At 39.5% G+C, this 23,894-nt stretch overlaps 2 protein-coding genes across 17 annotated transcripts in view; one reads left to right on the top strand and one right to left on the bottom strand.

Annotated features, from left to right (window-relative positions):
* LOC124871207 (serine/threonine-protein kinase Nek5-like) overlaps positions 1-22,483 on the bottom strand; it is a 41,641-nt gene extending 19,158 nt beyond the window's left edge. For 6 of the 16 annotated variants that reach the window (XM_047370306.1, XM_047370308.1, XM_047370309.1 and 3 more), the window contains exons 1-17: positions 22,300-22,482; positions 20,208-20,344; positions 17,965-18,061; positions 17,436-17,533; positions 17,218-17,301; positions 16,559-16,629; positions 15,979-16,065; positions 13,416-13,470; positions 11,653-11,766; positions 10,071-10,157; positions 9,601-9,694; positions 7,887-7,999; positions 7,731-7,789; positions 7,292-7,495; positions 6,945-7,023; positions 5,358-5,471; positions 5,121-5,201 (exon numbers count right to left, since the gene is read on the bottom strand). In XM_047370306.1, the coding sequence (XP_047226262.1) occupies positions 5,121-5,201; positions 5,358-5,471; positions 6,945-7,023; positions 7,292-7,495; positions 7,731-7,789; positions 7,887-7,999; positions 9,601-9,694; positions 10,071-10,157; positions 11,653-11,766; positions 13,416-13,470; positions 15,979-16,065; positions 16,559-16,629; positions 17,218-17,301; positions 17,436-17,533; positions 17,965-18,061; positions 20,208-20,330 (1,560 nt within the window). In that variant the 5' untranslated portion in view covers positions 20,331-20,344; positions 22,300-22,482. Of the gene's footprint in view, positions 1-5,120; positions 5,202-5,357; positions 5,472-6,944; positions 7,024-7,291; positions 7,496-7,730; positions 7,790-7,886; positions 8,000-9,600; positions 9,695-10,070; positions 10,158-11,652; positions 11,767-13,415; positions 13,471-15,978; positions 16,066-16,558; positions 16,630-17,217; positions 17,302-17,435; positions 17,534-17,964; positions 18,062-18,589; positions 18,631-20,147; positions 20,345-22,299 lie in introns of those variants that run through there. The other 10 variants (XM_047370312.1, XM_047370315.1, XM_047370316.1 and 7 more) reach the window with 10 other exon arrangements.
* Positions 268-4,318, top strand: LOC124871210. Its single transcript, XM_047370324.1, has 8 exons — positions 268-2,494; positions 2,599-2,658; positions 2,745-2,823; positions 2,909-3,012; positions 3,108-3,380; positions 3,489-3,582; positions 3,811-3,878; positions 3,968-4,318. Exons 1-8 carry the CDS (start codon positions 2,399-2,401, stop codon positions 4,094-4,096), a joined length of 903 nt encoding a protein of 300 aa, XP_047226280.1. The 5' UTR covers positions 268-2,398; the 3' UTR covers positions 4,097-4,318.
* Positions 22,484-23,894: the final 1,411 nt, after the last annotated feature.

Here is a 23,894-nt window from a genome sequence, read left to right as displayed (position 1 = left end):
ATGGACACATTCACAACTTTTTGGATCCTTTTATCACAACAGAACCAACACGCAAACAACTGTTGGTTGTTCAAAGGTCTTTATGTGTCTTAATGATGAAACATGAGGCTGACTCACATACAAACTATTTTTTCATAATATAGCAGACAGTCAAATACAACTCTATTAATCATCATGCATTGTTAGCACCAAAAGCCCCCCCCCAGCCCCAGCCCCAGCCCACTGCAGCACCTCTGCTGATTGCACTGCTGTGAGCAATCAGCTGATTGACTGCGTTCTGAGACCGGAGTTTGCCTAGGTACGTTCAACTGAGAAATAATATTTATGATTCAGGAATCCTTCAAGAGGATAAAAGTAACAATCAGTAATTGGAGCTGATATTTCTGCATGGATTAAAAACAGGAGCATACTGTTAATTACAAACTACAAATCTACATTTAAAATAAGTACAGAGCATCAGTTTTGTAGGAGATCCATTAAATACCAGAAGCATTTCGGTGTGATTTTAGACTATGTAATGTTGTACTCACGTCATGAGCTCTCGCTTGGATTCACTAAACACACTGTAATGACTGGCTCGGTCTGTAAAAAACAATGTTTTTTTTTTTTTTTTCGTTTTTTATAACGTCTTAAAGTTGATCTATTTGCTATAAAGGTTTTAATACAGTTCTTTTATTTTTGTTTTTTTGTTTTTTGAAAAGCCAAGTAAACAATGTCACGCCCCTACAGATGTCGCTCTCTGATTGGCTGACGCTGCGCCTGCCCCTGGTCAGCTTCTCGAATGTTTTCATTCCGATTCTGCTTCGGTCGAGGTAAGATGTCTCTGTGCTTTCTCTGTAAAATATCGTGTTTAGCTGCTTTATCAGGGTGAAATATGATTTAAAATGGTTAGGGTTGTTAAACTTGATGCGTGTTTATAGAAAGCTAGTGAGTTTTTCTATGTTTGGTTGTCGTGAAACGTTCGGTTTTGGCTTGTATATATGCTAGCTTGATAGCATCTCATTGTTCACTATGATTTTGATTTACATAAACACGGACAGGTACAGAATAAAGGGAAGGGCTTTTCTCAATATTCTGTATGGTATTCACATTTTTTGTGGGGTTTAAAGTGAATTACTGAGGTATAATGAGGTAAAAAAAACCGATTTTAAATCAGTCCGTGTTTACTCATCAGATAGTGTGCTGTGTCTCAAAGGAGCTCTGGTTGTCGTGAAAAGCTCAAACATGTTTTGGGGAGGTTTACCCATCTACTTTATAAAGCTATTTTGCTCTCATATGTCCGTTTACATGTTTTTCCCCAAACATGCTGGACTGCTGCTGGTCCAAAATATAAAATATATCGTTGTTTGAGCTTTCATTGTGTCTGCACTTCCTTTGTTGAGCCACCACGTGTTACAAACCAGCACAAACATGCACGTTGTTTACCGTCTGCTCTGCAGTGAAGCTTTGTTTCTGATGGTGAAAACGTGGATCAATGTAATGCTGGTTCTGCCTTTTTGTGGAACTGCACAGTAGTAGAAGAGAGATCTAAATATTTTTATGCTGAATTTATTTTTATTTTTTTTACAATCTGGAAGACAGAAATGTATCACTAAAGTATTAAGTTTGTTGGTATTTTATCACAGAGGTCATGAGGAATATTTTTAATCAACCATATGACTACTTGTAATTTGCTGCCTGATTGTATGCAACTGTTCATATCTGTTGACATTTATTATACTATGTTGACTTGCCATTCAGTATTTGTTCAATATTGTTTAATTAGCCTTTTATTCAGTTATCATATTTTATCATTTAATATGGACTGGATATACATTTAAGAGAAAATTCCACATGTCATAGCTGTGTTTGGTTACTTTGTTTTTGTTTTGCATTCTTTTAAATACTACTAATGACCAGGGTTATGAAATGTGTTGATGTTTGAACATGATATTGGTCCTTTAAGAACATTAAGGAGCAATTTTGAGCTTTAGCCCTGGTTTTAAATATATTTTGGAAATGAATATTTTGATTAGCATTGTTTTTAATGGATATTATTTTTGCTTTTCATTACAGCTTTTCACTTGTGCGAGACTTTGCGATTTGGAAGTTTTCCAGTGCTGCCAGCTGTGATCTTCACCTGTGCTTTACTACACCCACCTTAAATCATCTACACTACTGTTACATCTCAATCAGACAACAACACACTGACTAGATAAACATATTCAGACATTTTATTTACAAACCTACACATAATATTCACTCACACACACAATATCTTCCCACAAACACTGTTTAACTTTCATTAATTTGGAACATATTTAAATACATTTTACAGTTTGTATTTTCTCTGTTGCTTTGGTCTAGATAACCGGTTTTTTCTCCCCCAGTTTTCTTCTGTTCTCATTGTCTTAACAGGATGCCACGCAAGGGACGACGCTCTGAGGCCGCCAAGAAGAGATGGAGGACCCTGGACCAGGAGGACCTGCAGGGCAGCCAGCCGGACGTTGCCAAGGTATCTTGAGTTATAAATCGTAATAGATTATTTTTTTCCTAGTATAACAGTAGTTGTTGGTGCTTTTGTGCTTTCAACATGGTTGTAATTATCCCCGTTTGCAGCCCAGGACATCCCCACCCACCGTGCAGGCTTGGACCCCCACCCAGTCTTCGGAGAAGAAGGTAAAGCTGTAGTTTATTTTTCAGTAACTAACTTTTGGATCATTTGTTTTGTTTTATTTAGTCATTGAATTTTTATTTGTTCTCAGATGTCCCGACTGCTGGAGTCCCCGGGCCAGGTGGTTTGCCAGGAGGAGCCCCGTAGGCCATTGACCTCTCTTGTGTCACGTATGTACATTAAGTTATTTTGTAGAATATGTTCAATTCTCAATTCAGTGAAATTAGATTTTGAACTGTATGTTTCTCTCTATAGGTCGTGGGACGGGGCGTCGTCATCGCGTGCTGAAGTGGCCAGTTTCCCGTGTGACTTTCCGTAGTCACAAGTTGGTCCTGCCAGCCGAGGTCCCGGAGAAGAGGGTATGTTGTTTCTGTCCCACCTTATACTTAATTCTCAGTGTACACTGAAAACCTAATCGTGTCACGTTAATCTTTTTTCTTTATTCCTTTTTTAGTTTGTTCTTTTGGTTGGTGACTCCCTTCTGCGTGCTTTCGTTGATGAGTTCGTCCCCATGCCAGAGGGTAACCTCTCCTTTGGGTTTCTTGCAACCCCCGGGGCCTCGGCGGACGAGTTGAGGCGTGAGGTGCTGGGAGCAGTTCTGCCTCGGACCCCCGAGGTAGTCTGTCTTCTGGCACCCGGCAACAACTTGGAAGCCAGAAGGACCTTGCAGCAGTCGGGCGCGGACTTCGAGGGGCTGCTGCTCGCCGTCGGCAACCTCTGCCCTAACGTAAGTCTAATATTCACTGCATTTGTTCTTAAATATATATATATATATATATATATATATGTAGTATGTATGTTAATTTGTGTTATTTACTTTGATTCAATCATACAGGTGGTTGTTGTGGACTTTCCTCCACGTCTCACCGTTGAGGAAGACCTGCAACAACTGCTGCGGCAGGAGTACCACCGTGTGGCTGCTCGGAGAAGTAAGTGATGTTCACGATTTATTTTTATACTAAAATTTTAGTATCTGTCCCAGGTGCAATTGCCTAAACGTTCCCAATGTGTTCTCAGCTCACTACCAATTAAAGTTGGAATTAACACAAAATTAGTGAAAAACAGACTAGTGCTAGGTGTCTCTCTTTATCATTAAATCACTACAGTGTTAGTCTGAGCGGCATTAGGAATGACTGTTGTCTTCCTCTCTCCTTCAGATGTTCGCTACCTCTCGACAGTTGAACATTTCCCCCGGAGCAGCTTGAACATGTGGAGCAGGGATGGCGTAAGTTTGAATTTATATTTGTTGCTCTCAAAATGTTACTAGTGCTTCATGTTGATGAGTGAATGTGTTATGTGACTTGTGTGTTGCAGGTTCACCCGAGCGACGATCTTGGGATGAAGGTCCTTGCTCAGTTGCTGTGGGCTGCGTCCTACAAGCAACTCGAGTTCAGTGCACTTAATAGAGTTGTTTACAGCTCAGGTGGAAATTTATTCACCTGAACTAATTACATGTATTGCTTTGTCAGACCAAATGTTATTGTTCAAATCCGTTCTGAAGGAAACTAATTGTCATGTTTGTCATCGCTAAGGACTTTAGTCATTTCATAGTGCTTTCTCTTAGTTCTTCAAGTTTATTTGGATCAATAAATGTCTATCTCAAGTATCAAGAAGTGGATTTACTTACCTGTGTAAATTACCATTAAAACTCATGGTACAAACGCATGCTGATTCAGAAAGTTTTTATTTCCTCATCAACATGAATCATACTCTTGGCTACAGAATCATTTTTAACTACAATATTTAATGAAAACAGTATTTAGACATGTAAATGTAGAATGCTGAATTTGGTTGAACATTATTATTGCTGCTAAACCATTGTTCCCAGCTGTTTTTGAAATGCATTATTATGACAGGTTCAAGTCTGAAGCCATGTTTTAACCTCACATGATGAAACCTGCATCCTGTTTCAGGTAAATGGAAAACAGTTTTTGGTGACTTTAATTGAACTAACACACAAATTTACAGTTCTTTTAAGCTCTTCAAGGCTCTACCCTCAAACCTTATGCGAACTACACCTAACGGCCAGAGAACCTTTGTGGTCCGAGAAGTACGCACCAAGAGGCAGGCCCCGTCTAAATTTCTTCGTATTTTCTAGTTATTATTATTATTATTGTTGTCACATATTTGTTTCTGTTTAACTGCATCCATTTATTCTGACCCTTTATTGCTGTTAATTATGACATATTTCTACTAACAACTAATGAAAACAAGACATTTAAGATTAGAATATTACATCAAACCAATAAAAAACATTTTTGATACAGAAATGTGGGCTGAGTGAAAAGTATGCTTAATACCTACTTAAAGGTTGTATTTTTTTAAAAAGCCTCACTGAAATGCATATTCTAATTCTCTGAATATGACTGTTTATTATACTCATTAAAGGGTGCTTAGAAAAGTAACAAACTCTAAAATATAAATACAATATCTTATATAATATTATAAAAGAATCAAATTTCCATACCACCAATTCGGCTTTCTGTCTCATCTGTCTCATATCCTGATGATACTGTTGCCTGATGAGATCCAGCTGACGAAGATACTCCTACACACACAGACCCACACACTCACTGTTGAGTCCATCTTCATTTTAAATATTTGTACAGTTTTTTTTACTTTATTTTAGTTTCAGCTATTTTGTTAGAGATTAGAAACTTGTGAATGGAGGTGTTTGTTCTCTGCCACAGCTGTTGTGTCCCACCTGCTGTCCCTCATATTTTCTGTCCTCAGGAAAGTGTTGGTTTTCAGGTCGTCCCACTTCCTGCTCCTGGCCACCTAGTTTGCTGTTACTCTCAGCTGTACATGGGCGCAAACCCTGGTGATAATAGAAGAAATGGTCTAAGATTATAGGTGCTTAAATATTAGGACAATTCAACCTGTAACAGCTGCCACAAAGACAAGAAATCAACTACATGTGCACTTGACAAAAGTCCTTTAAGTAGTACAGTAAGAAGAGTATTTAAGTAGGCCTAAAGTCTACGTAGGCTGAGTCCATCAGAGGCAGCGAGGACTGGAAGTGAGCAGCTGTGAAATCGGAGGGTCTAGCCTTCGCCAGCTGTTCCCACCCCTATCTCAGCGTAACCTCTGTTGCTTAGTAACCGTGACAGCGCGAAGCTAAGTGTAGCCCGAACTTTCGATCTCTTTTTTTTTTTTGTCGTTTATTTGATCTTTGAGGAACTCCAGCCGTTGTACCATCTTGATTTGGTTTAAAATGTTGTTTTTTGAACTTTTCATTTTATATTTGTTTGGCCCGCAATCAGGGGGGGGGCAAAGGGGTCTGGTGTGAAAACCGCAGCGGAGCAGCTGAAAGCAATGAGGGAGCGGCTGCCCGCCTTGGAGAGGTTGGACAGTGTGAGACTGCCACCACCAAGCAGCCTCTGAATTTGGGCACAGCTCATATAAAACACACATAGGAGCCACTGCTGAGTAATTTATGCAACTACTACTCAAATGTCACAGCATTAACTGGATAATAACATTACTTCATCTCTGCTATGCTATGCAGTTGCTCTGCCTGTGCTGATGAAGATTCACTCACTTCAGCATGCCAAATATTTGAAGTGGTTCACACAGGAGGGCTGTTAGACCCATATTCTGATTATTTCAGCTAATATTTATTTGACCACTTGAGTCATGAACTATATATAGAGCAATTAACTTTCAGCCCTAGGTGGTCAGGCAGTAATTCAATATGGAAATAAAAACTAGATGCCGGTGTGGTCATGACATAAGTAACTTTATCTATCCTGATGGATTAGCACACTAGACATTCTAGGCCTTTAATCCCAATAAACATACATTATTCATGCTTAAAAAGCAACACCCATACTTCATAGCTGTGACAAGACCTAATGTTTTACTAAATGTCTTTAATGTTATAATGTTTGGACCCACATAAGATGTGATTGGAGATTTGAGAGTGTAAAACTCTACAGGTGTTATTTATCTGAAAGATTCACTTACTGATAACTTTCACATTTTCTGATTCAGGATAATATTTATTGATTCGTCTCTATTTTTATCCTTACAGACACACGTAATGTTCATTTAAAAAGAGTCCATGTCTGCTTGGAAATTGATCCATTAAAATAAAGGATTCCCTAATATTTAAAACAAACATCAGTGTTCACCATGTTTCCTGAAGCTTGCTGTGAATTTGATCCAAATTCTCAAAATTGTCTTAAAAATGTCAAAATCAGAAACATGATTAGAAGAAAAGCAGCTCACTGAAGAGTTATTCAGGGTGTGAGCATATGTGACTGTATGGAGCTGCTGAGCTTAGTCTTACCAGTTGTTTTTCTGCTCTCAGTTTGTACTGGTTGGCCTCCTGTTTTCTCTGCAGGTATTCGTTACGAGCTGCAGCCACACTAACAGACAACAGGTGGAGTGTTACTAATGGTACTCATGGAACTAGGATTCTGGGTCTTACCAAACACAAGATAAAACTCACTAAAACTTTCAACGAGCAATGAAATTATTGCCAACTTAGCTTTAGTAAATCTAGATTCAACGCATTAATATTAGCTCCTATTAATCCATTTCTAAACAAACTGTAAAAACAGACTGCTTGATATTTTTGCTGATCTTGTAACGGATTTGTTTTAGAAATGTTGTGTTGGTTATTTTGCCACCCACAGCTGGTATGGTTCCATAGGTGAACCATCTTGTTCCTCATACTGCAGCTTAATGTCCATGATTCGGTCCTGTGGCACAGGAGCAGGGTGAGGAGCTAAAGATGGAGCACAAGCAGGACTGTCCTTATTCCTCCTCTGAATGACATCCAGTTGGGCATGATAGAGCTGGTAATGGTTTTCCGGTGGCCTACCATTGAACCTGTAGCTAGAAGTACAAGACACATTCATTGGAGAAGCCTGGCATTTAAACAAAAGATATTTCTAATGTTTCTAATTTCTAATGTTTAAAATATGTCCTTCACTGGTATATCATTTTCCTGTACTTTCTCAAACGTGTTTTGTGGTTAACCATGATCAGACTATTAGGGAACAAACATTCATAACTAACAGAGTAGTTAGTACAAGGATTAATCAGTTTTGCGTAGGTTTTTACTACCCACATCTGAATCCCTGCACACCCTCTGTCTGGAGCTGCTTTGGCTGCTTTTTGATGAAGAGGCTGCAACAACACAGAAATACAAAGTTAAAACAACAGAAACACAAATAACCCTGATACTGAATCTTAAAGAGAACATTTGATACTGTTTTATAGTTACTTTGTGGAAAGGAGGAGCATTCACCCTGAATGGCAATCCATGGTCCAGCTTAACAAATGGCTTCCTGCCTGCTGCCCCGGGCCTCTCTGTTCCTCTGGCTATCTGCATCTTCCCTGGACAACAGTGGACACAAAAGTGGCTTTTCAGTGATTTGTCTAGGTCTCCAGGGTCACAGGCTGTGACTTCTACTGATGGTATTTGTCAGAGCAAGTCTTTACATTTCTTCAAATATAAAAATACAAATTTTTTACATTTAGAGACCTAGAACAATAAACATGTGTTTTAACTGTACTGTGTGTTAACTATATCTTACATCCCTTTTCCACAGTCTCTACTTTGACCGGCTCCACTTCACTCAGTCCGTTTTGCGACCATTTCCATTATTGGCTTTTCCGGCCCGGTACTGGCTTTCTTGGTACCTCCTTGACACAATGTAACATGAACAAACTGCTGTTCACTGATTGGCCATGAGTGTAATCAGCCATATGTTAGTAGCATGAGAAGGTGTTTTGTCGCACACCGCAGTGCCGGGAAAAGCTCATAAAACTCAACAGCAACTACAAAAATACTAAGGACCACAATAGCCAGAAAGCTGTGGCGATGGTAGAAATCACTGTTAGAGGACATGGCGTGTGGCGGTGAGTGTTTATTTTACTTCGCATGGTTGTATTTGAAACCTGTCTCATTGTACTCACACTGAACCACACGACAGTATGGGTATATGGCGGCCCAACGCTGACGGCTAGAGGCCGGGCTTCAAGCCATAACTCCAGCCGCCACTGAGTCAATGGAAACACAACAGGTTTTCTGTGGAGTAGAGAAAGACCGAATGGAGTGGAGCCGTTCGGTGCTGGAACCATGAATTAAAAAGAGCCATTGGGTTTTTTTCCTCATAAAAACAATACATTTAATGTAAGAAGGCAACCAAAGAGTAGAACTAAAAGTGTTGACAGATGTTACAAAAGCAGAAGACACATTGTATTTTAATGTCATAAAAACTCTGGGTCTATATTGGCCAAGATAAAACACAAATCTACGCCATGGATGGATGGATGATTTTACTTACTTCATACACCGGACTGTTATTCGTTTTTTATTATATTTGTAAATTGTACTATTGTGTCCTTTCCCTTTTTTTGTCATAACCCATAAGCCAGGTTGTGACAATATAGATCTCATAGATCTTCACATAGGGGTAAAGGTCCAACTGAGATGTTCTCAATGAGTTTGCCTGCTGCACTCCAGCCAATGGCTTTGTTCCTGCAACAGCTCAATTAATTACCCAGCAGGCCCTCACACCCCATTTAGCTTGTTTTCTCATGTACGCAATCACTGCAGCATGCTGCATAGAACCAAGTAAGTAGTTTGCTTTGCAATGCCTGTAAAAATGCATGAAGCATGAAGTTTTTAAAACTAGATTTCATTCAGAAGGATCTGACTTACATTTTTCTTAAGTAACAATTGAGTTTTTTTTATATTCTCACAAAGGACTGTAAGTCTCACTGTATTATTAGTAGTGAGTATCGTTTGGATTGTAGTTTGAATGTTTACACAGTAGTCTCCAACTGCCAAACCCATCACAGAGGCATCTAGGAGGGTTACATTTACATTGTCAGAGGTTAATGAACTCATGCAGTTACTCGATTTACAACAAAAAAAAAAAAAAACAGAACACAAATCATGAGTTTTCACATGGTACTTTGTACTATATTACCGGCTGGGTTTGCTGCTCTTGTTCTCGTTTTAGCAGCTTCCGATGCAGCTGCTGCTCTGTGCCGATGTGAAGCTGCCATATGGTTAAACTCCTCCTGCATTATCAACAAACACCGGAAACCACACACACCCACAAACACGTGCATACACGACAGCTCATTATACATAATTTTCATAAAACCCACTAATAAGTAGACAGATTTTATGAGAAGCAGAACAGTGTCTAAACTTCTTTGAATGAATCCAGCTGTTCAATGAAGGCCTCAGTTTTTTTTAGAGAGAATTAGTAAACAAACAGCATCTTGAAGAACAAGGAAGGCAGCAGACAAGTAATGGAGGAGGTTTTGGAGAAGTTTAAAGCAGGGTTATGTAATAAAAAATACCCCAAACATCTCATGAAGCACAGTTTATTCCATCATCTGAAAATAGAATCAGGACACCACTGTCACCAGTCATTTCTTTCTTTCCAACCTGAGTGTTGAGGTGTTTGCTGACGTGTTTTTCCAAGAAGGGCTGTTGGAGGACTGAGCTCACTGATGGACGGTCACGGGGGTTGACCTGAAAAAAAAAAACATTTTAGAAATTGAATAACTTTAACTGGTGAAAATATCTATTTGATTTAAATATAAAATTAGCGTCTGTGACTGTGGTTTTATGTCTTAAAACATCCTTATACTTTGTTTTTTTTATTTTAGCCATACAATAACTTTTTCTTTAAAGGTTAGTATTTATAATCTATTGATCATCATTATAGCAGGTTGTTCTTTAAAGATAACTGTATAGCTGTTTACCATTTAATTGGTTAGCACAAGCTAGTACTGTCTATGTTTAACAATCACAAGAGAGGCAATAGTTTAGACTTTGTTTTCTATTAACTAGAATACTGATTTTTGCAATAATCTTTTTATGGATTAGAAGGTTGTTGTCTTCTGTTTTTGAATCTGATTATTTCTAATGCCAAATAAAGCTAATTTAAATCATCTGCAGGGTTGTTGCTGTTAGCACTCTTGCCCCTCCTTATGACCCTGGAAGGATAAACCAACATAGAAAATGTGTCAATAAAATTAGTTTCTAATACAATATTACATATTTAATAATCCAGGTTATGGGTTATTCTTTTCAGTGTATTATTTGGTAGACTTAACATGAGATAATATAGTCATTTAAATCCATCAGTATTCCAACCGTAATGTGTTAAAACAACCCAGACATGGATCAGTCAATATCTAACCCAGGATTGGATTGTTTCATCCAGCAGTTGTAAGAGTATACTGACAAAGAGAAACCAGATTTTCTTAGAGGAAAGTAAAAACTGTGTGTGTGGTATTCCTAGTAACAGTGGTGACGGCTGTGATGTCTACAGAGGACAATAGAGACTCTATCACAAGAAACTCAGGGTAATATCCTAAACAGCTGTTAAAACAGCTTGTGACATTCTGACATTTACACCTCTGGATTATGACTAATCCAACCTGCTGCTGCTAAAACCTTAACAATAAAGAACCACTATAATCCTATAATACCGGTTCTTTGATCCCTAAATTGGACACTGAATTGTACTGACTTTCATTCAAGCCATAAACTCGGCTCCATAGTACCTGTAAAATTCTCACTCCCTCTGAATTCATTAGGAATGTCAGGTCAGACTGGGATACCTAGGCTAACTTAGAAACAGAAAGTACTACAGTTCTTTCTGCTGTACAGCTCGGTCTTTAAGCCTTTTTCCATTAAAAGTTGTAAGGTACTAGTAAAATAGGCTAAAGTACTAAAAGCTTATTATCTTATTCTGAACATTTTGTTAAAGCGTAAACTAACAAATACCAAAGGGAATTATATAAATAAGTACTAAAATACAAAATAATGTGTAGGAATTACTTTTTACTAATGACTCTAAACTGTGACTTCCGTACAGTGAGTCAGTTTTAACCCTATATAACAGATGATCAAGTCTGATTCACTGACAACAGCTGATAAAAATAAAAAAAACTAGTTTGTACCTGCTGTTTAACTTCACATTTTGTGTTGTCTAAATGCTGCAATGAGTGTGTCAGACCTTGAAGAGCCGGGTAACCAGCAGACGAAGCTCATGGGAGTAGTGGCCGGATACAGGTGTGTAGTGGCCCCTGCAGATTTTACTGACCAGCTGCCTCAGGCTGCTGCCCTCAAACTGTTGGTTGAGACAATTAGTTATTAGGGAAGAAAAAAGGAAGTTATCCTTAATATAATTTAACAACGTTAAATCTTAAAATTGTGGATGGATGGCTAAAAACAGTTAAATGCACTTTATACATCATTAACAGTGCATGTTTTACATGTTTAACTTCTTCAACACAGTTCCCCTCTAAAGTATCTATACTCCCTAGATTTAAGGATATTAATGCGTTAGAATGGCCCAGTCAATGTCCAAAACTAAGTTCAATGGAGAATCTGTGGCAAGACCAAATCTCTACCCTCATATAATTGCTGAGGGAATCATGGGAGTTTGATTCTCTGGTCTACATGTGTTTTGTGGATCTGGATAAAGCTTAGATGTGTTCTCGAGGTATTCTGGGGGGCATGTTCTGCGGAAGTAGGGGGTTCGGGGATTCTCTTAAGTTCCATCTAGTCCCTGTCTGACCAAACCAAGTGCTGTGTCCGCATTTTCGGCACACAGTCGAGCTCATTTCAAGTGTGAGTTGGACTCCACTAGGGCTGCCCCTTCGACACTGATCTTGTTTGTGGTATTCATGGACAGTCTTAGAGAGAATAGTGTCTAGTCTGGGAACCCCAGGGTCTCATCGTTGCTTTTTGTGGACAATGAGGTTCTGTTGGCATCCTCAGGCTGTGACATCCAGCAGGCACAGGAGCAGTTTGCAGTTGAGTGTGAAGTATGAAGTAACCAGGAGGCGAGTCGGCTTCTCTAAGTCTCGGATCCATGGTGCTTAACCGGAAAAAGGTGGACTACTCCCTCCGGATTGAGGGCCTTGACTCAAGTGGATGAGTTCAAATATTTTGGTGTATTGTTCAGTAGTGATGGTAGGATGGAGCAGGAAATGAACAGAGGGTTTGGAGCATCATGGTGAAGAAAGACATGAACCAAAAAGCAAAGCTCTTGATTTACCAGTCCGTCTACACTACAATCTTCACCTGTGGTCATGATACAATGATCACAATCAAAATAATGAGATCCCAGATGCAAGCGACTAAAATGACCTTAATCCATACAGTGGGGAGGACAGCTTTATAGATAGGGTGAGAAACTCTGTGATCCGAGGGAGGATCAGGTGTAACGTGCTTCTAAATATCAAAAGGAGTCCGTTGAGTTGTTTCAGGTATCTGATCAGGATGCCCCCTGTGTGCCTTTCTTTGGAGGTTTCCTGGGCACAGGCAACCAGGAGAAGACTCAGAGAAAGGCCCAGAACTCGCTGGAGGGAGTGTATGTCTCTTCTGGCCTGGAGTGTCTCGCTTCGGATAGGGATGTCTGGGTTTCCCTTCTGAACCTGCTACCCCCACAAACCAATCTCAGTTAAGCAGAACATTGGATGGATGGATGGATGGATGGTCCTTCTACTTCTCAACTAAGCAGTACTATGTGTTGGTCTATCAAATAAAATCTCAATAAAACAAGCCTCTGCAGCACCTGATGGCATTCTGAGGAGGAACTCCAACCTGGACTAGGGGAACGTCTCAAACATGCAGCACATTGGGGACCACTGTTGTACGTGCACATTTTACACCTGGATGCGCTCTGTAAGTCTAATCAGTATCAGATTTAGCGTTAGCATAGTGTTTGTGCAGCTGTGTGGTTAAAGAGGTTGCTAGTGTGGTGAAGTTTACTGGATGCCTCAGGCTGCAGAGCTCATAGAGGACACAACCCAGAGACCAGATATCTCTGCAAAAGACAAAAACACAAACAAATGCAGATATTTAGTCTTTATTAATTTTATAGAAATGGTTCCTGATTATATTTACACCGCCTCACAAACATCCTCCCAATTAAGGACAGAAGTATCGAGTTCAACAGATTCAGAGAGAGGATCTGTTATCAGGTTATTATATAACATCTCATTCGGTACATCTTACATAACGTGACATGCTTCCTGTGGAAGAAACGTGCTGAGATATGAGTGTATAAGGATCTCACACCCTTAAACTACAGTTATGAACCTGAAAGGAAGAAAAAAACAAAGTTAAAAGCAGTGAAAGTACACAACAGAGCATGCTCCTGACAGACAGGTTTTTGGTATTTGTTTTTTTTGACTCAGAGTCAAGTATATAGATGGCTGCACTTTGACTCTTTATGAGGACCTGATTACATTTTAAAGTTGAGAAACCGGACATTTTAGGAGGATAAGGCAAACTGTTTGCCAAAGGTTCAAAAGTATTTCAGATTTGAGGCTGAAATTCTTGCTAATAGGAATCTTGAGGAGAAAAACATTTCTGTGAGAGAATGGGGAGGAAGTACCTCTGACCTCCGCTTCATCAAAACAGGCCTACAGAGAAGAGCAGATTAAATAACCAAAGAGAAAGTAGCCATCAGGGAATTTGGCTATCAGCAGACAGAAATGTTTATCTCTGTATGTGTCTGCACATGTTGTAAAATGAAAACCCCTCTGGGTGAATTGTAGTCCTACTAGATCATACCAACATGATTACACATCTGTGGCTTATTATTACGCCCACGCATGAAAGGTCAACAGTGACAAACAGGAAAACTGACACGTTCAGATAGCGTTAGATCTCATTGGACAATTTTCCCAAAACTCTACCCTCATAGAGCGATTGTCCAATTGTAGTGCAGCCATCATAAGTGTGCAGAAATTTTGGCCCTATTTCAAACAGGTCCCTGCTCATTTTAAAGGATTTTATTTAATGGCCATTTCAATGCAAATTTATCACTTGTTGAGCCATTACTTCAATACTGAGAGAAACTGAGACTAAAAGTTGCAAAAATGCTCCCACATGTTCCCATACACCAGCAAACGTTCATTGTAGTCATCGTAAAAAAGACGTTCATCATTTTACAAACCTTTACTTCTAAAAAAAAAAGAAGTCAAACTCAAACAAATTGTCTGTTCAAGTTTCACATGCATGTCTTTCATGATGGTAGTTATTTCTTAACAAAAATGGTATAAAACCTTAAAAAATATGAATAATTAATACAAATATTTATATCTACTGAATGTTTAGGTCAGAAGTGGGTGAAAAGATATGGTGTGCCGAACGTTAAAACAAATATTAAAATGTTAAATTTTTTGCACACCTTTATGAGAGGGACCATTTTGGGACTAAGGGTAAAAAGGTTGACCTCGTTTTAAAGGAGCCTCAAGGGTTAAAAGTAGATGTTTTGAAGGATGCAGCTGACCTTTTATTTATCGGTTTCACAAGCAACTACCAATAAGGTTAGGGGTATATGTCAATACTATAATGCACGTAAGAGAACAGCGACGGCCAGAAGTTTACATGCCCTCATCGTTGGTGTGATGATAGATTCATTTTGGGCTTTTACTGATCACCGTTTTTACACACCGTTTTTTTAGTTTGATAGAACCCAATGTGCACATCCTATTACACTTTTACCTGAGTTTAGATTTAAACAGACTTTATTCATGTTAATGGTTACATGATCAGGTTTTTGAAATAAACTGATTCAGAAATCATGGCTTCTTCAAGCACTAACAGGACAAAAAGACATGCTCTAAAGTTTACATACCCTAGCAGAATTTCTCATTATTTTGTCCATTTTTCAGAGAATATTGGTGATAATACAAAAGGTTTATTTCAGCTATGGTTAGTGGATGGGTGGCCCATTTATTATCAAACAACCGTGTTTGCTCTTCTTAAATAATAACGAAAACAGAAACTGGACAAATGACCGTAATAAAAAGCTAACATGAATTAGTTCTTAATGCTAGTTCTCCATTACTGTTTTGTCATTCTTAATGTTAATCTGCATATTCTTCAGTAATTCTATGGCTGCCCCCATGGCTTGAAATCCAGAAATCTCAGTGCAACACTTATTACAAACAGACAGATTATGAGCAATACTGTATGATGAACCCATCATGCAAAAGCTTTAGACCTCTAATTATTAAAGCTGAGAAATGCATTGTTGTTTTTTCCTGATTGTTAATGAGATAGCCACAATCCCTTTTGTAATTTCCTTCTTGCAGTAATCAATTGATTAGAAACAAGAGAAATAACTGTATTACCTTTTTTCAACCATTAGATGTACTTTCTGGAAGCATATTTAGCTACGTATTTAAACAGTTAAAGAGAATTTTAAAAATAATACTGCACAAATATTTCATAGTAACAAGAACAATGCAAACAACTGATAACTAAAATAGATATCAGAAAAAATACACATTCACAGATGATTAGAAGTGAAACTGTGTACGTTTTATTGTTGTAGGGCCGACTCTCACAGATCTCTGGTGAGAGGTAGTATGGTGTCCCAACACAGGTCCTGGCCATCTCCAGGGTGCTGGACAGTAAAAAAAAAAAAAAACAGCAAACTCTCAGATGAGCTTCAATATGAAGACAAAGTGGATAAATGTTCAACATGGAAGACTGGTTAGTTTTAACTTTAAGGCAGTAAAATGTTTGTCCAATGTATATTCTGGGTGGGAAATCTAATTTGAGTTGCTAGCTTGACAAGAACATTTGCTCTCCTGTCTGTCTTTCATTTTATGTATCTGTACATCTGCAAAATTGTCCTTTTTCCAAAACAAAACACCTGCCATTCTGTCTTCTGCATCCTTCTACTTAATGTGTAAAAAAAACATAAAGAAACTTGTCCTTCTGTACAGTACGCTACTGGCCGGCTACCATTTCTACACGCATGTGTTTGCATGTCCGAGTTGACAGTTTGAGGAATGATAATCAGTTGTTTGGAGCTCCTCCATGGGTTACAGTGGACTCACTGACAGGCAGCTGCACTGTGTGTGTCTATGTGTGTGAGGTTCACACTGACTTACTTATTCAAAATTCTTGCGATTCCAAAGTCCCCCAGCTTTACTTTCATCCCTGCGTTGGTTAGGAAGATATTCTAGGCAAGAAGGAGAGCAGGAATGAAGACACACTGGCATCCGTATACCGTGAGTGTGTGTGTGCGTGTGTGTAAACTGATACGACCGATGAAGGACAGTGATGGATGTGAACAGAAATGCAGTCTTCTGTCAGGCTTGCTGTGTTATTCTAGGAGCTGGCATAGAGCAAGGTCTTTGTTTAGAGCAAAACTGATGTCAGAACAGTTCAACTGTACAATGAAAGAGCTCTGTAATGATAATGCTTGTTAATTAACAAGCTGCAGCCCACAGACAAGATGCTCTCATTGTATATAGACCCCAAGTCTACAAACTGCCTTTTCAAAGCAAAAGTAACACCCCCCCCCCCAACGAGTGTGCAAAAACATATGATCTGAAATGATATCTGATATCATCTGATCAGGATGCATTTCCAGTTATGATAGAGTACTAGTACACAGGTTTCCTCCACATTTAGCTCCATTAATGTTCCCATCAACTCTGACCAGCTTCCCTGCTTAAGAAAACTATCCCCATATCATGATGCTGCCACTACCATGTGTTAACATGGGGTTGGTGTGTTCAAGGGGACACTGAGACCGGGTGAGCACCTGAGATTTGATGTCTCTGTGAAGAATCTTCCTGTCGTGGATGTGTTTGAGGCCCAGGCAGATCTGAATGAACCAGTCCACAATCTGAGAAACAGAGTTTAATTTCACTCTGGGTCCTACATCTTATTTAGAAAAGGAAAATACTTTTTTCTTCCCTTTTTACAGGCAACCTGACCTTTAACAACACTCAGTTTGAGTTTTTATCAGTTACCGGGTACCTGCTCCTCCGAGAAGGGAATTCCTCGCTGCATTTTGATCTTCCTTAGCAGATCTCCTCCATCACAGAACTCCATCACTATATACATGCTGCCCTTCTCTGCAGAAATATTGGAAGAAACGTTTTTCACATCTACAGTCCAAAATGATTCACAGCCCTGGCAGATTTACATGTTAATTTTTTTCATTAAACAAAGATCAATCAAACTCTTCTCATAATTGCTGACCATCTTTTTAAATGGTCCTGCTTTTATTTTGATTATTTATTTCTGCTGATGAGCTCCAAGTCTTTTAGAGTGGAAGGCTATGTTGCCATCACCCTCATTTTTAGTTCTGTTCTCTACTGGGTTGAGTCAGGACTCTGGCTGGGACACCCCAAAATGTTACTATTTCTTCCAGTCAGAAGAAACATATTGGAAAAATGGAAAGATAACTTTAACCCCTAGATCTATCAGAGATATGAATAATTTTGAGTTCATTTGCACTCATCAATGGACCTATAAACCATGTGGAAAGAGGATCTGCTCTCACCTTGAAATGTAGCGATGAAAGAAACGATGTTCGGGTGTTTCATCTGTGACAGCACAATCACTTCTTTTTTAGAGGCTTCTTTCTCTTTCGCTGACATCTGAACAATAAACACACTTTTTAGCCCATGAGACAGCCCTAAAAGTGAATGGAACTAAAATAAGAGAGTGATTTTTAAATCTATTTCTTTTTATTACTAACGTTAGACCTCTCTGTGTTGAGGTGTTAATGGAGGCTCAGGATTCGGCTGTACAAGGACCCCCTCTCTGTTCAACCCACTGCACTCGCTAAGGCCCATGCGATATCCCAGAGAAGGCATCGATCACACACTGCATACATCTTTAATACAGTGGGTGATATCTAACAAAATTGCAATGATTGAGAAAGATTTCTCCTTATCCGCCAAAAACATTATTTCAGTTAAATAAATCTTTTGTTCCCAGGATAAAGACAAAATTTGGAACTTGGCTTCTAGGGAAGGAGCCGTCCAAAGCTGAGGGACGAGGAAACAACGCTGGTTCTGCTGCAGCAACAATGGATGCTCTAGGAATTAAGCAGCCAGACCTTCGAGGAAACCAACCATGTTGTTTGTGAACATTTAATGTCTCAAAAGAAGCTAATAGTTTACCTTCTGCTGGCTATTGTTGTGAGATGTTTTGTCCTCACTTCCTTAATATCAGATGTGGAAAAAAAACACAACTATTCTGAGCTCCAAGAACGAACACGACTGAAAAGGAAACTTTGTAAAGATTACGACAAATGTCCTTCAACATATATATACAGGGGTTGGACAATGAAACTGAAACACCTGTCATTTTAGTGTGGGAGGTTTCATGGCTAAATTGGACCAGCCTGGTAGCCAGTCTTCATTGATTGCACATTGCACCAGTAAGAGCAGAGTGTGAAGGTTCAATTAGCAGGGTAAGAGCACAGTTTTGCTCAAAATATTGAAATGCACACAACATTATGGGTGACATACCAGAGTTCAAAAGAGGACAAATTGTTGGTGCACGTCTTGCTGGTGCATCTGTGACCAAGACAGCAAGTCTTTGTGATGTATCAAGAACCACGGTATCCAGGGTAATATCAGCATACCACCAAGAAGGACGAACCACATCCAACAGGATTAACTGTGGACGCAAGAGGAAGCTGTCTGAAAGGGATGTTCGGGTGCTAACCCGGATTGTATCCAAAAAACATAAAACCACGGCTGCCCAAATCACGGCAGAATTAAATGTGCTCCTCAACTCTCCTGTTTCCACCAGAACTGTCCGTCGGGAGCTCCACAGGGTCAATATACACGGCCGGGCTGCTATAGCCAAACCTTTGGTCACTCATACCAATGCCAAACGTCGGTTTCAATGGTGCAAGGAGCGCAAATCTTGGGCTGTGGACATTGTGAAACATGTATTGTTCTCTGATGAGTCCACCTTTACTGTTTTCCCCACATCCTAGAGAGTTACGGTGTGGAGAAGCCCCAAAGAAGCGTACCACCCAGACTGTTGCATGCCCAGAGTGAAGCATGGGGGTGGATCAGTGATGGTTTGGGCTGCCATATCATGGCATTCCCTTGGCCCAATACTTGTGCTAGATGGGCGTGTCACTGCCAAGGACTACCGAACCATTCTTGAGGACCATGTACATCCAATGGTTCAAACATTGTATCCTGAAGGTGGTGCCGTGTATCAGGATGACAATGCAACAATACACACAGCAAGACTGGTGAAAGATTGGTTTGATGAACATGAAAGTGAAGTTGAACATCTCCCATGGCCTGCACAGTCACCAGATCTAAATATTATTGAGCCACTTTGGGGTGTTTTGGAGGAGCGAGTCAGGAAACGTTTTCCTCCACCAGTATCACGTAGTGACCTGGCCACTATCCTGCAAGAAGAATGGCTTAAAATCCCTCTGATCACTGTGCAGGACTTGTATATGTCATTCCCAAGATGAATTGACGCTGTATTGGCCGCAAAAGGAGGCCCTACACCATACTAATAAATTATTGTGGTCTAACACCAGGTGTTTCAGTTTCATTGTCCAACCCCTGTAGGTACTATTATTCAGTCAATAATTTACATCTGTTTTAAATGTGTTACAAAATCCCTGGCCTCCAATGTTAGCTTAAAAACAAAAGAGGTTCATCCTCCTTAATTCCTTGTCTGTTAATCAGTTTAGATGTGCACCACTTGTTTGTTGTTTCACATGAAGAGTGTCCTGCAGACAGTGTGCTGCTGTTGCTGTACCCTCCTGAAGCTGATCTGTTTCACCACACAGTGCCCATCTCCATCTCCCCTTTTGTCTCTGACGAGTAAGGCTGTTCCAAACGCACCTTCTCCGATCTGCCGGATAACCTCATAGTCATTCATAACACCTGGAAATACTGCGACACACAGAACAAAGCAGAAATATCAGGGAAGTATTGGCTGGTTCAACCAGAAACACAAGCTGCAAACAGTTTGTTATACTAATGGTTTTTGAAGGAATTACTTTTTTTGTTTGTTTTAACACTAATCCTGCCAGGCGATGATTATTTTACATGAAAGAATATTATTGTGAACTGATTTGTTTATTAGTCTTCACATTTATATGTACACTACTCACAAAAGGTTCAGGATATTCTGCTTTCAGGATGAACCTATAATGCACTGTAACCTTTACAGGTAAACTCAATGTGACCTTCTCTAAACCTTTGAATGCACATGTCCAACTGTTCAATGTTGCAGTACTTTTTGCACAACCTGCTGTTCTCTGACAGCAAAATTCACAACAGGTGTTTTATCCATGAATCAACCAATAAACTTCCTGGTTCAATCAGAACTGGTATTTAAAAAGTCCTCATTATGCTGCTCACATTCTGACATCAAGAGACCAAGACGACACCTAACAACTGATCAACAGGACCTCACCAAAGTGAGGCTTCAAACAGGATATTATCAGACAGAAGTGGCCTCTGAGTTTAGAGAGTCAAAGAGTGTCATCAGCAGGTTGCAATAGAGATGCAGAAAGAGTCACAGAAAGGCATAGAAGTGGACATCCTTTGGCCACATCCCACACTGTCTCATGTCAGACCTTTCGAAACCGTTTATAGGAGCGTGGTCTGCGTGCTAGACGACCTGCAAGGTACCTGCCCTACCACCAGGCACAGGCATCATTGTCTTGCATGGGCCAGGAAGCATTTATGCTGGATGGGGGACCGGTGGGCCTCAGTGCTGTTCTCTGATGAAAGTCGATCCACGCTGAGCAGAAATTATGGCCGCCAATTATGTTAAGAGACACCAAGGAGAGCGCTATGCATCAGCCACTGTTGTTACCAGACGAACCTTTGGTGGTGGTGCTGTTACAGTATGGCCAGGTGTGTCTAGTCAATACAGAACTGCCCTACACTCTGTGAACGGTACATTGACAAGCCCATTCTACCTGAATAACAGCATTAATCCAGTCATCGTGCCCCTGCATGAATCACACAGGCCTCATTTCATCTTCATGGACGACAATGTTCCAGCTCATCGAGGTCTCATCATTAGGGAACGGTTGCTGGAGACTGGGGTACTTTGAAAGGAGTGACCTGCACTTCCTCTGACCTGAATCCCATAGAACACCAATGGTATCAGCCGAGTCGCTGTCTAGAGGCTCGTAACTCTGTTCCCCAGAACCTCAATGACCTGAGGGCCCCTTCAAGAATGGTAAGATCCCATGCCTCAGCAGACTATAAGTCAACTTGTGAAGAAAATGGGATGATGTTGTCAAGCTGTAATTGACGCTGAAGGCCACATTATTGAGACACTGACGCTTTTTTGTTGTTGTTGTTGGCTTTTATTTCAATAAATTGTTTGCGAAGAGAAATAAACACTGCATGTTTCTACTTCAATGCCCTATTTTTATTATATAATATCACTGTAGTGCGATCCTTTTTGGGTAGTACAATGTATATAAATATATATAATATTATATTATGAAACAATATCTGGACCAACAGTCTGAATTTTAAAGATATTCAGAAAACCGTAACATTTCACAACTGTACTTCTATATTCATATAGTTCTTGATAATAGTTTTGTAATTTCGATAAGACAAAGTATTCATATGTATTCATTCTATAACAGCGCCTTGAGAATTACATTCATAGCACAGTAAAACTTTGGGTTACGTTCACTGTGAATACACTTTAATGGCGCATGAAACATTTTTTTCTCTTAGGTCGGACTTCAGTGGAACAGGCCTGTTGCCATGGAAACGGAAAAACAGTTAGCAAGCTAACTACACTTTCTTCGACCGGTTGGAAAACAAAGCTTAGTCTTATTTTTTTACAGTTTTAAATAAAGGCGTTGACTCACGGTTCAGAAACTTCCCAGAAGCAGTAGTTGCATAGTTGGAAGAAAAAATAGCATGAACAAGTTAAAAAGTCGCCAGACGTCACTATAATGTCTGTCTTTCAACGAAAAAAATAAATAAATAAATAACACCATTACCGTACGGCAAACTAGAGAAGGTGCCGCAGAGAACACTGGGAACTGTAGTTGTTGGTTTCCACACACTTACTGTGGAAGGGAAGCCATGATATCTCAAAGTTTTCGAGAGTAAATTTGAACCTTGTTAAAACATCTTGAAATGCTGTGACTGTAGAATTGTTTTATGTTTGAGGTATTTTAGAATTTTGTAGTTATTAGGAAATAATCATCCTTTAAATGACATTATTTGGCAACCAAGAATTATTTTTCCTTTTTCAAAAAACACCGAACAGATATGACCCATTTTAGTGATATGCCGTGTCAGCTAAATGACTGCCTGGTCTGTTGTAAGAGTCGATGTACACAGACCCAACACTTATTTAAATCCTCAGAACCAGAGCAGAAATGTTGTCCTTTATTCAGTCACAGCTCATATTGCTGTTGTCACATTGAAGTCACCACACCCCAGAAAAACATGCCGTGCAGCCATCAAGTGTGCATGCAACCTTCACAAGGTCCGTTACTTATAACATTAAAACTCTTCACAGGAGAAGTAATGCATGTGAAGTTTTACTGATGCCCGAAAATCAAAGCTACATAAAACTAACGTTTTAAATGTAGGAAGATAAGGAATTATGTGTGGTCATTTCTTTGCTTCAATAATGGTTTCTCTATCCATTACTAAATTGAAAATCTGTTAAAACTAGGCAGGCTGTTCCTGTATACATCAGCTTACTTTATTTTAAACTGGAAAGAAAAGACAAACGGGTTGGTATGAGATTCTTATATAAAAAATGATGAAGTATGAATACCACACCATCAAAGTATTAACACCAAATTTTATTCAAAAAGAGCACCAGTTATTGCTACTGCTACAAAATGATATGTATTATTTGGCAATAAACAGAAAATAACCCACTAAAAGCTGCAGTAGTTTTGATTGTGCATGTCATACCTGTTTGCCATTCTGCTCTTTATTGAGTGAGAGTTGAGCCTACAGTCACCTGCTTTAACAGACATGTCATTAGTTGCTTGCCATCTGCAGTGCTATCTTAATAACAGAGAGGTGGCGGGCACTCCTTTCGTTCCCACGCCATGACGCTGCATGTGATTACCATTCAGATTTCTGAACACATGGTTTTGTTTCAAGTGACAAAAACGTAGTGGCCGTCATTCAGCCAGCTGACCTGCAGCAACAGGAGAGGAGGAACAAAATCGAGAACTTAGATTTTTTTCTTCTTTCAGCTTATTCAAAGGACTTTAAATAGTAAGTTTTGAAATTTTTACTTTTTTTAACATTAACTTAATACCATTAACTGGTCATAGCATAGCTCCAAGTGCGGTCTGAGTTGAAACAAAAAGCCAAATGACCCCCAGAGGTGGCAAATGCAGGGATCTTATACTAAGCATATAAAGCATGTTTAACAGAGTGGTGACTAAGTGTAGTGTTTCAGTGAGGCAGTACCAACACCTCAAACTGT

Source organism: Girardinichthys multiradiatus, chromosome 7, assembly GCF_021462225.1.
Source record: "Girardinichthys multiradiatus isolate DD_20200921_A chromosome 7, DD_fGirMul_XY1, whole genome shotgun sequence".
Classification (NCBI taxonomy): domain Eukaryota; kingdom Metazoa; phylum Chordata; class Actinopteri; order Cyprinodontiformes; family Goodeidae; genus Girardinichthys; species Girardinichthys multiradiatus.
This window is presented reverse-complemented; position numbering and strand designations above follow the sequence as displayed.

Bases quoted from the DNA above. Each gene is read 5' to 3' on its own strand.
- LOC124871210 (XM_047370324.1), top strand. From the start codon at position 2,399: ATGCCACGCAAGGGACGACGCTCTGAGGCCGCCAAGAAGAGATGGAGG. The intron at 2,495-2,598 runs GTATCTTGAGTT...CCCCGTTTGCAG, and splicing joins GCCAGCCGGACGTTGCCAAG to CCCAGGACATCCCCACCCAC. The intron at 2,659-2,744 runs GTAAAGCTGTAG...ATTTGTTCTCAG, and splicing joins CCCAGTCTTCGGAGAAGAAG to ATGTCCCGACTGCTGGAGTC.